Source organism: Somniosus microcephalus, chromosome 23 (assembly GCF_052327205.1).
Source record: "Somniosus microcephalus isolate GS21.2 chromosome 23, FLI_Smic_1.0, whole genome shotgun sequence".
Taxonomy (NCBI): Eukaryota; Metazoa; Chordata; class Chondrichthyes; order Squaliformes; family Somniosidae; genus Somniosus; species Somniosus microcephalus.
In genome coordinates this window covers 15,733,789-15,750,122 of record NC_141009.1, presented here as the reverse complement: position 1 = coordinate 15,750,122, position 16,334 = coordinate 15,733,789, and the positions used below count along the sequence as shown (strand labels likewise).

The 16,334-nt window shown below is 43.1% G+C and overlaps 2 protein-coding genes across 3 annotated transcripts in view; both read left to right on the top strand.

The window, feature by feature from the left end:
* Nucleotides 1-393, top strand: part of gpr107 (G protein-coupled receptor 107) — a 131,388-nt gene extending 130,995 nt beyond the window's left edge. Inside the window, exon 18 of the mRNA XM_085965459.1 lies at nucleotides 305-393. Coding sequence (XP_085821585.1) covers nucleotides 305-377 — 73 coding nt within the window. The 3' untranslated portion in view covers nucleotides 378-393. The remainder of the gene's footprint in view (nucleotides 1-304) is intronic.
* Nucleotides 394-894: 501 nt separating this feature from the next.
* LOC147101677 (neuronal calcium sensor 1) overlaps nucleotides 895-16,334 on the top strand; it is a 113,355-nt gene continuing 97,915 nt past the window's right edge. The window contains exons 1-2 of one of the 2 annotated variants that reach the window (XM_085965464.1): nucleotides 895-984; nucleotides 11,392-11,470. In XM_085965464.1, the coding sequence (XP_085821590.1) occupies nucleotides 11,437-11,470 (34 nt within the window). In that variant the 5' untranslated portion in view covers nucleotides 895-984; nucleotides 11,392-11,436. The remainder of the gene's footprint in view (nucleotides 985-11,391; nucleotides 11,471-16,334) is intronic. The other variant, XM_085965463.1, reaches the window with a different exon arrangement.

Here is a 16,334-nt window from a genome sequence, read left to right as displayed (position 1 = left end):
TGGTGCTGGGATCAATTTTAGCGTCTTGCCGCACCCCAGCTCAGCTCAGCGAATTCAGTACAGTTCGAGGATCAAACAAGGGGACTTTCTGATCTGTATGGCTAAACCGATCAGTGCTTTAACTAGCTGAGCTATCAGCAGAGCGTGGTCCAGGCAGTGCGTTACCTGCTGAGCTTTTAGGGTGCATGAGATGTCCTGTTGTTGGATCTTTTTCACCCCGATTGCAATAAAGGTTGATTTGACTTATGTGATCTGGATAATTGCCTCATTGTGAACAGTACCTGTGCTGTTTTGTTTCTTGCAGGATTCCAAGCCTCTGGTCTGTAGCATTGATTAACTGCTCCATGCACTGTAACCCAGGACACCCAACGCGTTGAGAGGGTTGACCAGACTCAGTACTGTAATGCTGTAATCGCGCTTGAACTGTTTAAAGTGCATCATCGGTTTCTAAAAATAGCAAGGAATAAAACAACTCATTAAATTGACTCAATCCAGAGGATACAAAAGGCAAAGAAAAGCTGAAAACACCAGCCATCTCCCATAGGGTCTAAATTGAGCAAACTGTCGGTGCAGCCAGGGACAGCGGCTGTCAACACTTCATACCAAAGGAAAGCTACGCTGCGAGCGGGTTTGAAGAAGATAAGAAAAATCCAGTGTTAATTTTGACATAGTCAATGTTTGAACTGCTTATCAAGCCTGTGGTGGAGTGACAAACAGGTCATTATTAAACCATCGCCAGGGAAACCACAGCTGTGCAACATTACGTAGCGAGAACGCAGGAGGCATCCTGAGAATATTCCATTCAAGAGATAACTCCAGCTCGCCATTATTATTTCTGGCCTGTTTGAATCTCTGATTTCTCCAAAGTTTAATATACTCTTACCAAAAAAATACATTTGCTCATGTGTTAAGTTGCTGCAATGGGGAAGTCCAACAGCAAGCTGAAGCCTGAGGTTGTGGAGGAGCTGACGAGGAAAACATACTGTAAGTATTAAAGAAAAATGTGAACTATGAAGACATGTTTATTTTTCCATGTGATTTTTTTTTATCTTCCCCTGTGCCATGCACAATTCTTTACGCTGCGTTTAGGGAGGGTGGTACGCAACTGACCAGCTCCCAGCTGACGCAGTTCTATGACCAGCCATTAGGAGGGGCACAAGAGCAGCTGAGATGACTTGCTTTTCAGCTAAAAAAAAAAAAATTGTCTTGTGTGATTCCTCCTGCTCTTTTCCTCTCCATGTAACCTGCTAAATAAAGTTAACCTAAGTCATGCTGTGCAGGGTGGGAGGACACAAGTTTATGACTGTATTTTTGTGTGGTCTTTTACCATTGGGAAATGGTTCTGAAGAATAATTAATGTTAAAGCTGTGGGCCTCAACTCTGCTTGAAAGGTCCCTCATGCCACAGGTAGTCTACTTTTAATATTTACATTTTTTAGCACCTATCATGTCATATTTATCATAGAATCAAACTTTTCAGTCACTCTGTTCCAAAAGTTTGTTGATTATATGATAAATATGACATTGTGATAGATTTGTAGCCATTCCGCACCAGCTATTCCCCACAAACAACAATGGTGTCGATGACCAGTTAATTTGTTTTTTTTGATGTTATTGGTTGAGGGAAGGAATATTAGCTGGGATACCAGAGAACAATAATTTGGAATGTAAACATGGAAACTTTAATATTAAACAGAGGCTCCATTTGCACGTTCAAGTTAACGCCTCATCTGAAGGACGATCCCATTGGCCAGGCAGCACTCTGTAGTGCATCGGAGTGTCGGCTTAGATTGTACATTTGAAGAAAGAAACAACTTTGCAGTAACTTTTAAGACCCCACAGTTTTGAGTTTATGGTGACTGCTGTACTATATGGGTACAGTAGCCTCGTGGTTATGGTATTAACCTAGCAGCCCAAAGTTTGAGTATTCAAATCCCACCATCCCTCGCATCAGAAAAAATAACCAAGCTTCCAGATGGTTGTTAAAAACCCAACTGGTTCACGAAGTGCCTGCCATGTGATTCCATTGGGAATGTATCAGGATCAGATAGCCTTTGTGAACCCTCCTCCCCAAGCAACAGCCTGACATAGTTACACTCACAGAATCATATCGATCAACCAAAGTCACAGATTCCCCCATCCCTGCGTATGTCCATCACCAAGAGTGGCTCGGTATTGCCACCACTGACCAAACTGGCAGCGTTTGACATGGCTGCCAGCCTGGGCTTGCATCAACATGTGGAAATAAGATGCTTGATTTTTGTCCTCCCCAACACACCTGTTGCAGGCATGAGTGCATTGGTAGAAGTGACCACGACACAGTCCTTGTGAAGACACAGTTTTGTATTTACTGTAAAGACATTCTCCAGCGTGCAGTGTGGCACGACTGCTGTGCTAAGTGGGACGAATTTAGTAGCGAATGAGGAGCTGTGGGTTTCAGCAGCAGCAGAATTTTAGACTAGCACAATCTCACCTCGTACCTCACTCCACAATCATCATTTAAGCTAGGAAACCAACTCTTGTTCAATGCGGATGTAGAAGTGCAGCACCAGACATGCCTTAGAATGATGCATCAACTTCATGAAGCTACTACACAGGGCTACCTGCATGCTAAATACCAATAGACCGAGCTAAGCAGTCCTAAAACCCACTGATTAGTCTGAAGCCTGGACTCCTGCTGTATTTAGTTGAGAGTGGCAGGTAACCTAGCAACTAACAGGAGGCGGAGACTCCTTGAACATCCATAAAGGCTATGGGCTTGACAACATCTTGGCTGCACTGCTGAGGACCTGTGGACCAGAGCTAGCTAGTCCCCAAGCCAAGCTGTGGCAATGGCATCGACCTGATAGTGTGAAAGGTTGCCCAGGTACGTCCCATCCACAAAAAACAGGATCAATCTTACCCAGCTGGGTACCATCCTATTAGCTACTCCCAATTATCAGTAAATTCATGGAAGGAATAATCAGTAGTGCCATCAAGTGATACTCACACATAACCTGCTCACCGATGCGCAGTTTGGGTTCCTTCAGAACCACTTGGTTCCAGACCTCATCACAGCTTGGATGCAGACATGGGCGCAAGCTGAATACCAGAGGAGAGGTGAAAGTCGCTGCCCTTGACGTCACGGAGCCCCAGCAAAACTGGTCAATGGGGAGGGGTCAAAGGGTAAAGTCTGCAGTACCTGGAGACTGCAGACTTGGTTGTAGTTGTCGGAGTCCAGTCATAGCCCCAGGACATTCCCTACATGTGTTCCTTGGGGAAGCGTTCTCTGCCCAACCATCTTCAGCTGCTTCATCAGATGACCTTCCTGCTGTCATAAGGTCAGGAGTGTTCGTTTATGATGCCACAGTTATCAGTTCCATTCACAACTATGGTAATGAAGCAGCCCATGCAAGCCTACCACAAGACCTGGATAACATTCAGTTTGGGGTGGCAATAATGTTTGTGCTACATAAATGCCAGGTGATGGCCATCTTGAACAAGAGAAAGCCGAACTATGTTCTCCTGACCTTGAGTCACCATTGCTGAGTTCCCGTCCATCAACTTCACTGTTGACCAGAAGTTGAACTGGACCAGCCATATCGACACCATGACAACAATAGTAGGGCAGAGACTGGGCACTCCAGTGAGTGGCTCATCACCTGGCCCCTCTAAGCTTAACCACCATCTACAAGGCTCAAGTCAGGAATGCGATTGAATACCCATCATCTGGATGGTCAAGGAAAGTAACTTCAGTGAAAAATACGCATGGAAAAAAATAGGAATTTGTGTTTTTGGTTGTTCAGTACTGATGTTTCACCTACAGGTGTAGCTGGTACACCTCTGTGCGACCTAGTGACAGAAAGCCACCAGCCTACTATCCGCAAAGTAAAATTTTTTAGTGCATGATTTTTTTCTTTCAATTTTCTCCCTTTTTATAAAAAAAAATATAGCTTTCATTTCATTAGGTGAGTGGCGATGGAATACCAGCAAATATCTGAACATTCTTATCTGTAATTTCTCATTAGAGAGCGACTGGTACGATTTGCCATTTTCTTCTTTGCTTCCCTCTGAGGTAAACACCTCGCCAATCCTTGGGGGCACTGATGGGAATTAACTAATGTTCTGCTGTTTGAAGCACAGTGTATTGGCATCACTAATTGCTGAGCATAAATAATTTCATATGCTCTTGCACTGCAAGCTGCTTTCCTGGCTGTCACTTGCAGAGCAATTTCTGTTCTTTAATGAAAACCAATATAATCAGTTTGCAATTTTCTGAAAATACTGCCATTTGTGTTGTTAACGCTTCATGATATTCTTCACATGGTCTTTGGTTGAGGTTCTATGCTAATCCCCTATTTCAAAAGCCTTGCAGCAACCCTGATGCAGAAGCAAAGGAAAGGCAATTGTTTTTAAATGCCCTCTAGCTTTATTTCTCGATTGGATTGAGAGATATGTCATGTATTACAATTTGAAATGTCGCGATTGCATTATGTAAAAGTTAATACAGATGTACTGCCTTCTGTGATACTGTAATGATCAAGCCCATGAAAATAAAAATTAAAAATACTGGAAATGCACAGTAGTTTGTGCATTTGTAAAGATAAAGGAAAGGTTTTAATATTTTGGGTGTGTACCCTTAAACAGAATAATTTTGTGAACAAGATCATAGTTTAATTCCGTAATTGCAAAATAATTAATCGATTAAATTATTTTGTTAAAGAATTTAGATTTCTTGTATTGAATATCAATTGGGACATTGTTACATGTGGAAAACACTATTTCCTAGTGCCAGCTTTGACGTAACATGACATAATCACTTCGATTCGAATCATATGGTTCATTTTTGCATGATTTCTTCTTGCCCAAAAACCCACTCGTGCAGGAATACGTAGTCCTTTAGTATTTTGTTGAAGTGGCCGTTCTTCACGCATGAGGCTAGTGAATGATAAGCTATTCGGCTATCCCCATCTGATCCTGTCCTGACGAATGCCTACACACGCAATATCCGGCAGTGATAACTTGATGGTGATCAGTAAACAGAATTCTATCTGACTTGCACCCCCTCGCTCCCTCTGATGATTCTGCCATTGTTGTTATGTCACAGAATGATTAGTTTCTTTTAATGGATTTACTAATCAAATTAAAGCAAGGTTTCCATCTATTGTCTCTTGTGGAGTCATTGTGCAGTGAAATATGTGCACAGTCAGTGTTTTTACAAGTTTCTGCAGTGTCCTGTATGGGATTGGAAATGTGAAATTGCTTTACTAAATGAGATTAAGTGTTAATACTAAACGTTAGAGTAGTGATTCTGTTAACTGCTTGTACAAAGATTATCAAATTGCATTTAATTATTTGAGATTACTGATACTGTAAGGCTCCATATGGCAATTAGAGACTTCTACACATTTGCCACTGTGCATCAGTTAATGGTGTCCATCCTCATTCGTTTTTTATAGTACATTTATAATTGCTGAGGCATTTCAGATAAAAGTGCGGCAGTACAGCACTCGGTTTGGGTGCTGTCGGATACTGCAAGACGGTTTCTGCATCAGATGGTTTAACTTTCAAAATAATTAAGGGTTGCTTGTAGGGAAGGTTCATGTAGACCAGAGATTGAAAAACAATTTATGGGCCGCAACATGTCTGTTACCAAAAGTGACACCCTTTTGTTTTTATATTGCCACTGGAGGTGGTGGTGCCTCCCAAGGTGCTTTTTTTAAATTTGTTCATGGGCGTCGCTGGCAAGGCCAGCATTTATTGCCCATCCCTAATTACTCCCGAGAAGGTGGCTGTGAGCCTCCTTGAACCGCTGCAGTCCGTGAGGTGAATGTATCCCCACAGTGCTGTTAGGGAGGGAGTTGCGGGATTTTGACCCCGTGGCCGTGAAGGATCGGCGATATATTTCCCAGTCAGAATGGTGTGTGACTTGGAGGGGAACTTGGAGGTGGTGGTGTTCCCATGTGCCTGTTGCCCTTGACCTCCTCGGTGGTAGAGGTCGCGGGTTTGGAAGAAGCCTTTGTTGAAGAAGCCTTGGCGCGTTGCTGCAGTGCATCTTGTAGAGGGTACACACTGCAGCCACGGTATGCCGGTGGTGGAGGGAGTGAATGTTTAAGGTGGGGAATGGGGTGCCAATCAAGTGGGCTGCTTTGTCCTGGATGGTGTCGAAACCACTTTTGTTACTTGGTGCAACCCCTGTCCTGTGCTGGTTGTAGCAGTGCCTTTTTTCATTGTTAGTTTTAAGTAATCAGTGGTGCTGTGGTAAGTGACAAACTCTACAGGCCATTGCTAGACTCTCCCACTGCATGTGCTGTTGCCGTGGCCTTGTCTGCATAGCGGCTGCTGTTGCATGGTGTCTGGGCTGCTTCAGTGATGCTCTCCACACTCTGGCCTTCTAGGCAGTGGTCCTGGCCTGCTCATGTCTGCTCTGCACTCAACTTCAGAGAGAAACAGAGGGAGAAGTTGGGGAGAGAGAATCATAAGAGGTGAGAGAGATGAAGAGATAGGAGAGGAGCGGAAAGGGAAGATGGGAGGAAGAGAGGGGTATAAAATAGGGACAGGCAGAATAACAACAACGACGCCTTGCATTTATATAATGCCTTTAACATAGTTAAACGTCTCGAGGCGTTTCACAGGAGCATTATCAAACAAAATTTGACACCGATCTGCATAAGGAGATATTGGGACAGAGAAGTAGGTTTTAAGGAGCGTATTCAAGGAGAGAGAGGTGGAGTGGTTTAGGGAAGGAATTCCACCGCTTCGGGCCTAGGCAACTGAAGGCGCGGCCGTCAATGGTGGAGCAATTAAAATCGGGGCTGCGCAAGAGGCCAGAATTGGAGGAGTGCAGAGATCTTGGGGAGTTATGGGGCTGGAGGAGATCACAGACCTAGGGAGGGGCGAGGCCATGGAGGGATTTGAAAACCAGGATGAGAATTTTAAAATCTAGGCATTGCCGGACCGGGAGCCAATGTAGGTAGGCCAGCGAGCACAGGGGTGATGGGTGAACAGGACTTGGTGCGAGTTAGGATATGGGCAGCAGAGTTTTGGATAAGCTTAAGTTTATGGAGGGTGAAAGATGAGAGGCTGGCCAGGAGAGCGCTGGAATACTCAAGTCTAGAGGTAACAAAGGCATGGATGAGGGTTTCAACAGCAGATGAGCTAAGGCGAGGCGGAGACGGGAGATGTTACTGAGGTGGAAGAAGGCAGTCTTGGTGATATAGTGGATATGTGGTCGGAAGCTCATCTTGGGGTGAAATATGACACCAAGGTTGTGATTCAGCCTCGGACAGTGGGGAATGGATTTTGAGGTGGAAACCGAAAGCAGTGGCTTCACTCTTCCCAATATTTAGTTGGAGGAAATTTCTTCTCATCCAGTACTGGATGTCGGACAAGCAGTTTGACAAATCGGAGCTGTTGGGGGTGTCGAGAGAGGCGGTGGTGAGGTAGAGCTGGGCGTGTCGTCCGTGAACATGTTGAACCTGACCTGTTTTCGGATGATGTTGCCGAGGGGAAGTGACGTAATAAAACTCACTCCGCACTTGGTTTGAGTATAAAGCAAGGCTTTAATCAACTTGTCTCAGAACATGGAGGTCTAGTTGTACTTCACTAGTTCCTTGTCTTACAAAATGTCCCTGGCAAGCTGGGCCCACGCCCGAGTATTTATACTCCTTGGACGGCGCCACCAGCTAGCCGTCCAGCGTTATTTCATGTAGTTTCTTGATGATGATGATTTATAACAGGAAGCATGTAGATGAGAAGTAGGAGGGGGCTAAGAATAGGTCCTTGGGGGACTCGAGGTAACGGAGCGAGAAGAGAAGCCATTGCAGCTGATTCTGAGTACAACTGGATAGATAAGAATGGAACCAGGCGAGGGCAGTCCCACCCAGCTGGATTGCGGAGGAGCGATGTCGGAGGAGGATGGTGTGGTTAAGTGCATCAAAGGCTTCAGACTGGTCGAAAAGGATGAGGAGGAATAGTTTATGATGGTCATAGTCACATATAGGATGTCATTAGTGACTTTGAGGGCCGTTTCAGTATTGTGGTAGGAGGGATTGGAGAGATTCAAGCATGGAGTTATGGGAAAGATGGGCACGGATTTGGGAAGTGACAACACGTTCAAAGACTTGGGAGATGGAGCGGTAATTTGCAAGGACCGAGGGCGTCAAGGATGGGACTTTTGAGGAGAGGGATGGTGACCGCAGATTTGAGGAAGAGGGGGACAGTACCTGAGGAGAGGGAACCTCTGCTAACATGGGGGGCAGGAAGGGAATTTGGGTGGTCAGCAGTTTGGTGGGAATAGGTTCGAGGGAGCAGGAAGACATGAGCTCGGGGAGGGCATAAAGCGAGACAGGAGAGAAACTAGAGAAAGGTGCAAGTTCAGGGCTAGGGTGGGGGGAACCTTAGAGGAAGTTTGGCTTGGTGGGCTGGGGAAAGGGAAGGGAGGGAAGCGACAGAGGCTGCTGAACAGATGGGCTCAATCTTAGTGATGAAGAAGTCCATGACCTCCTCGCACTTGTTGGAGGTGAGGGTGGAGGAGGCAGGGGAGAGGCTGTTTCCAGTGGGGTTCCACAGGGCTCAGTACTCGGTCCCTTACTTTTTGGAGTATATATTAATGATTTAGACTTAAATGTAGGGGGCACGATAAAGAAATTTGCAGATGATACAAAAATTGGCCGTGTGGTTGACAGTGAGGAGGAAAGCTTTAGGTTGCAGGAAGATCTCGATGAACTGGTCAGTTGGGCAGAAAAGTGGCAAATGGAATTCAATCTGGAAAAGTGAGGTAATGCATTTGGGGAGGGGCAACAAGGCAAGGGAATACACAATTAATGGGAGGATACTGAGCGGTGTGGAGTAACGGGGACCTTGCAGTGTATGTCCACAGATCCTTAAAGGTAGCAGGACAGGTCGATTTAAAGTAGTTAAAAAGGCATATGGAATGCTTTCCTTTATTTGCAGAGGCATAGAATATAAGAGCAGGGAAGTTATGCTAGAACGATATCTAGTACAACACTGGTTAGGTCATAGCTTGAATACTGTGTGCAGTTCTGGTCACTACATTACAGGAAGGATGTAATGTAGATTGCACTGGAGAGGGTGCAGAGGAGATTTATGAGGATGTTGCCAGGACTGAAAAACTTTAGCTATGAGGTAAGGTTGTATTCTTTGGAACAGAGGAGGCTGAGGGGAGATTTAGTTGAGATGTATAAAATCATGAGGGGCCTAGATAGAGTGGATAGCAAGGACCTATTTCCTTTAGCAGAGGGGTCAAGAACCAGGGGGCATAGATTTAAAGTAGTTGGCAGAAGGATTCGCGGGGCGATGAGGAAAATTTTTTTTACCCAGAGGGTGGTGGGGGTCTGGAACTCACTGCCCAAAAGGGTGGTAGAGGCAGAAACCCTCATCACATTTTTAAAGTATTTGGATGTGCACTTGAAGAGCCATAAACTACAGGGCTACGGACCTAGTGCTGGAAGGTGGGATTAGGCTGGGTAGCTCTTTTCCGACACGATGGGCCGAATGGCCTCCTTCTGTGTTGTAATTTTTCTGAGACGGTTTGCAGTGAAGAGAAGCCAAGGGTTATCTTTGCATTCCAGGACCAAGCGGAGACCAAGCAATGTGGGGATAAAAAAATGTAATTTTGCTCCACAGCTTCAGCATTTTGAGCATTTCATGGAATTGAACCCTAGATAGAGTAGCGGAGGATCAAACTTCTGTGTTTCTTCTCCCATACCCCTCCCCCTTCCTATCCCACCACTTAGTCCAGTAGCATACCAACACTCCCTGTTGAGGCTCATACATGAATATTGGTTGCTAGGACAATGTTTTGGAGGATGCTCGGCAACTGTAAAACCGCACCGCAGCAAGGAGGAGTCAGTACCTTTGGGAGGGGAGGTGAGAAAATTGCGGAGGAGGAGTGGGGGGGGGGAAGTTGTGGATAATTACTGCTGAGGCCACGAAGCCATAAATCTGAAACATGCAGCTTTCGAGTGTATTACCATTGAAGGGGTTAAAACAGTGCTGCAGAAGCTTAATATGCTAAATGGATTCGGCCTGGCCTGCGGTGCATTGTAACATTTAGCACAGCCCTAGGAGACATACACTGTGCTTTATCAGTGGTGCAAAGGGAATAACTTTGTATTTGCATTTCTAACATTCTGTTCATGCAACATGAAAGAATGATTGATAGAATCCAGCAGAAAGTGTTCAAAAGCTAAATCTGTCTTCATTGATTCCCAGCATTTGGTGCCTTCCAGAAACAGGCTGGGGGCTGATGCTGACTTGTTAATGAATGATAGCTTTGACTAATCTAATTGGAACCTGGTTCTTGTTGAATATTTGCAATATTACTTGATTTTGCAGCAATATGGGGTTAAAGTTATTGACCCTATATTATTTCCTGTCTATTGAAACAGGCCCCCCTCCCTCTTGCTGTGACTTGCACAGCAACAACATCCCCAGGCAAGAGGAGACACTGCTGACCTGACTGCAGGTTTTTTCCACTTCCATTCTGAAACCAACTACAGTACGTTGGGGATGGATGAGAGCAGGTTTAGAAAGTGTTTTTGGCCAGGTGGTGTCTGATTGTGGAAATCGAAGCCCACATTTAAGAATCTCCAATTCACAGGATAATTATGGATAAGGAATGCTGTTCATCACATTTTAGCTCACCTTTCAGAATTACCCTGAATTTGTTCCCCTCCCCACACCACCACCACCCCAGCCTCTGTTGCGACATTCAATTGTTTCTTAAATGGTTCCAGGGTTTTGTTTCTTCTACTGTATCCGGGTGTCTATTCTATGTATTGATCACTCTGTGTGAAGAAAAACTTACTGATAGCAATCCTAAATTTGCCTTTTACTAGTTTCAATCTGAATTTGTTCTAATCTCTCAATTTAAATTGATATTCTGGATTTACCTTTTTCATACTGTGGACAATCTTGTATACTTTTATAAGATCACCCCTCTGATATCTCCTTTCAAGGATAGAAAGCTTAAATATTCTTGTCTTTATTCGTAACTCAGACCTAATAAGACTGTGTATCAGCCTTGTGGCTCTTAATGGATTGTAATTCAATTGTAACTTTTATCCATTCATTTAAGGCTCTCTCCTTACACTGATTTTTTTGAAGGGCGATAATGCAGTAGTAATGTGTTTTTAATCCATTTCCCAACTAAGGAATGGGGGTGGGTTGGATGGAGAAAGAAAATGTTACTCGTGAATTACAATAGATATCACTAATTTTTCAAACTGGGATTATTACTTCCCATGATCTCACATGGACCTTAAAAATAAAATTGCAGTGATAATAAATACGACTTCTGCCTTGGTTGCTCATACATTTGAAATGCAAATTTCAGTAAGTAACAAAAGAAATAATCTTTAACAGTAATTTTTACCTTTTTTACCCTAAGCTACGCAACTTCTCAACTTCTGTCGATGCTGCTCTGTAACTAGTCATGGGCGAAGGTGACACACTTCCTCATGGGGGAGGTATGGAAGTAAATGATTTTTGTTTCCTGGAGGCTCGGTTGCGATCGGACTTAGCTATATGGTTAATCTGGGAGAACACTAAATTTAATGTCGTTGTTTTATCAAATTGATTTTTTAAATGTTCTCTTCCTTACCGTAGCTATATATTCATGTTATACGGGGAAGCTATAAGTGCACTTACTGTTGTATGTTCGGTTCCTTATCCGTCTTTAAAGCATTAAAAACTGTTGGTCAGTGGATTCCTGGAAACATGCGTTTTGTATTGAATTCCCTCCTTGCAGTCTTGAAATGAACTTCAGCTTCAGATTCATTAATGGGGAAGGGAATTCACCATGGAGTTTTAGGTTTCAGATAGCACTCTCTGCTCATGTTGTTACTGCGGGGTGATTCTGTTTTTAAAAAAAAAAAAAAAATCAAAATGGTCTGAATTTAGGGTGCACTGACCCCCAATTGAAAAGCACAAAACTCAAACCAAAAAGAGCTGAGACACTTTAGTTGATTTCTGTTTATAATTATATGTGACAATTTTGATGAATCATTATTAGGGTTGCAAAATTCTGGGAATTTTTAAAAGAGGAAACTTTCCATGGGAATTTATGGGAATTTTGGGAATTTATGGGAATTTTGATTTTTTTGCACACTGATGGTTTTTGTCTCTGACCCTTATATTATCTTTGTCGTCAAAATAGACATACTGTTCCATACAAATAAAAACAGGCTTTCAAAACTTTATTTAGGTTATAATTTTGAACTTTATTGAACCCCCACAAAAAAGACCCATCTAAAATAAAATAAAAAGAGCGTCAGCTTATTTAGCCTGTAATTTGTCCTTATTTTGTCCCTTTGAGTCTTCTACTCATGAGCCTTCTGAGTCTTCTACTCCTCATTGCTCCTCCTGATTCTCTGACTCTGGCTCTGACGTGTCCATTTCCTCCTCTGTGTCAGTGTCTAGCTGTGTGGTGGACACTTCTGTATCTGGCTCAATAAGTTGTAGGTTCGCCCGGATAGCCACCAGTTTCTCCACTCTCGTTAGTCAGCCTGTTGCGCACCTTTGTATGCGTATTCCCAAAAAGTGACCAGTTTCGTTCAGAGGCCGCTGATGAAGGTGGGATTTGGAGTATCACCGATGCAATAGGTGACAGGGCCTCAGATGCACAAAGTCCCTTCCACCAGGTATGTGCACTGATATGCTTGCATGATTCCCATATCCCATCCCCATTCCAAAGACCTTGCTTGGTAGAGAACTTTGCCAGACTTCCCAGAACTTTGCCCACATCCAGATTGAGATGGTGTGAGAAGGTAGAAATCACACTGTAAGCGCTGTTGATCTGTTCTCCAGAAAGTATTGGTCTCCCAACATGCTTTGGGTCCAGCATGTATGCTGCAGCATGAATCGGCTTGACACAAAATTCTTGACGCGTCTGTATGAATTGAACAATTGCCTTCTCCTCTGCTTTGAGCAGCAGGGATGTGGGTAGGGCAATGCTGATTTGTTCTTTTAAATCAGTAAAAAGCCTGAGAACATCTGACAAGACAGCGTCATCTCCTTCAATCTGAGCAATTACAGATGCTACTGGTGAGAGTAGTTTAAGGCTGCTAACCACTCTCTCCCAAAACACATCATCCAGCAGTATTTTCTTGATGGTGGTTTCCATATCCCCAGACTGGGATATTGCCATTTCTTGCAGTGACTCCTTACCCTCCAGAAGGCGTTGTACATTATGACAACACCACCCCATCTAGTGTTGTTGGGCCGCTTCAATGTGGTGTTCTTGTTCTTTGTCATTTGCTTGGAGTTGTAGGTTGCTGCAACTACCTGTTTTCCCCTGACATACTTAACAACTTGCTTGGCTGTCTTGTACAGTGCTTCCATGGTTCTCAAACCCATGATGTCCTTGAGGAGCAGGTTAAGCCCATGAGCTGCGCACCCAATAGACGTAAACAGAGGGTAGGCCTCCTCCACTTGAGCCCAAGCAGCCTTCATATTCGCAGCATTGTCAGTAACTACTGCAAAGACCTTTTGTGAACCAAGATCATTGATGACCGCTTTCAGCTCATCAGCAATGTATGTGTCTGTTGTCCTTCGTGTCTGTGCTCTTGAAGAACACTGGGAGAGGGGTGGAGATGATGTAGTTTATGATGCCCTCCCCTCGTACATTTGACCACCCATCTGAGATAACTGCAACACAGTCTGCCATCGCTATCGTTTCTTTGAGCTTTCCTTGGACTCTGTTATACTCAGCCTCCAGCAAATAAGTAGACAAAGCATGTCTGGTGGGAGGACAGTATGCAGGGCGAATAACATTGAAAAATCTCTTCCAGTACACATTGGCTGTGAGCATGAGGGGTGAGCCTGTTGCATATACAGCTCGAGCAAGGCACTCATCTGCATTCTTCTGGCTATGGTTATCCATTGTATCAAAGAACCTTCCAAGTGGGCCAGGAGTTGCTGATGATAAGGAGCCTGATGCTGAATGAGAACCATCATCTTCTTGAATGGAAGCAGAAGAATTCTGGGCTGACTGCTGTGAGCTTTGAGTGAAGTTGTTGCATTTGGATAAATGCTGCTGCATCTTTGTGGCATTCTTTACATATGGCTTTCTACAGTGTTTGCACATGTACACAGTCTTTCCATCTACATCACCAATAGTGTATTATTTTGTATATTTTAAATTGAAGGACAACAGAGTTCAACAAGTAACTGGTTTATTTGGTATAAAGTCTGATTTACTTACTGCATCATCACAACATCAGCAGAAAACAAAATGACTTCCCTCAGGACCCCTAACCTGGATCTTAAAAAAACTATAGCAGTCTTACAGATGCCTGCAGGCCAATCACAATTCGATATGCAAATATTACAAATAGAGGGAGCTAATCGCTCATCCAACCAATCAGGACACATTTGTTCACAGTCGCACACAAAACTTGTAATTATTAAAACAAGCCAAGTAAGAAGATAAACATATATTGATTAAGAAATTCCTTAATAATTAAGATTCCATCTCTGTTAGTAATTTTAAGAGAGGACCTGTGGGGGGGGGGGAAAAAAAGGATGAAATACAAAAAAAACAATATTATGCTAGCATGTGCTTTTTTGGGCAAAATTCCCAAGCTAAACTTCCCGTGGAAAATTTCCGGAAATTTACCGGAAACTTTCCACCCCTTTGCAACCCTAATCATTATTGTCTAAAATAGATATTTTCTCATGAAAATATTACTGCCTGTAAGATCCAGTGGTGATAGGCTGACACTTTACAAATCCTTTGGAGGAATCTGTGTGTTTTGAGTTTTTCGCCTTAAAATGGAACGATGACCAGAGTCGAGAATATAACCGCCCAATCAATCTACACTTGGTTGTCGTGTGACTCTTTATTTATAAATGCCACGTGCTTTGTGGTTGTGAATTATGAATTCTATATTATCACAGAAAATATTATTTTAGATCATGCAATTTTCTGAGTGTAATACTTTTTTTTTTTACCTTCATCTCGTTCACATTCACTATTGAATAGGGGCAGCATTTGGTAACACTGTCTGTCCCCCAGGCAATTTTATTTGTGCCTTCCTAAAAGAAAAGCTGTTAACATTGTACTAGCTTGACAGTATTTCCCTTGAGAGGGCAACGGTTGCAATCAATATGTTTGTTTCTGGTATATCTTGCCTTTTAGAATAACATTTGGTACAAATACCTAATTGGATGGATAATGATTGCACACATTGCAGAACTAAATGCTGTAATCATGAACCTTTCTATTTTGGTTTTGTTTCTGCATACGTATATGAGGTGCTGATTTTGTTTAGAAATTATATTGAAGTCATCCAATTTCTTTTTATTATAAGCTTTCACAGCTCCTTTAAAAAGAATTGCTGAATTTTTGTCTTCAATGTGAGAGATGGTTATTGGGGAATAGAATACTTTCTCAATTCAGGCATTTAACATCGGTTAAAGTGCAGGGAACTTCGAAGTAAAGCTGTGTATGCACTGCAGCAGTAATGAGCCTTACCTCCAGCCTCACACCTACACCTGTATTGTTTGCATTTTCTCACCTCTGCTATCCTGGTCGTCCGAGTGCAATGGGGGAGATGTGGGAGATGTTTTGTGCTGTAGGTAATGTTGAAAAACTGGGTTGAGACTGTTCAAACTAATTTAATCCAGAATTTTTACAGCCTGCTGGCAGTCGCCCCAACCATCTGAGCTAGATACAACCCCAGTTCTCCAACATGAAAATACTGTGCATCAGCTTGCCACCCAGCCTCCAATGTTCTAGTTAAATGGACAGCGTTTTTAGAAAATGTATTTTTCTATTTCTTTACAGGTGTTGTGTGCAGAACACTCCCATTGCAACTTTCACTAAGTCTTTCATGAATTGAGACTGCAGGGTCATCCAGAATTTTCACCAAAGTTGTAAACGCTTGTGGATTATGAAATACTTTATTTTAGCAAAAATGACAATTTTTCAATGTTTGTTTATCTAGCTTGGGGTGAGGTAAAGGTAAATGATAGTACCTATGAAAAGATGACTCTTTGTCCTGGTTAGTATACCTGGGGAGGATTTTATCTTAATTGCTGCTTCTTGCTAGATCAAGTATGCTCTTATCAAAATCCTGGAAGAATAGAGTAGGTTCAGTGGTGACCTATTTGCACAAATTATTGATAGGCCAGTCACATGGGGTAATGGAATGCAGTTTGCCAGTCTCCGTTAGGAGTTTTGTGAGGTGCCAAATAAAATGAGGCACTTCTACATCGTGAAAATGAACATCTTACTGCACACATTCTAGTTACTAATTTCACACCAACCAGCCCCTGGTTGGATAATGGTGTTTGGTGGGAGTTAAATCAATGGTGGTTGTCTTTTGCCCA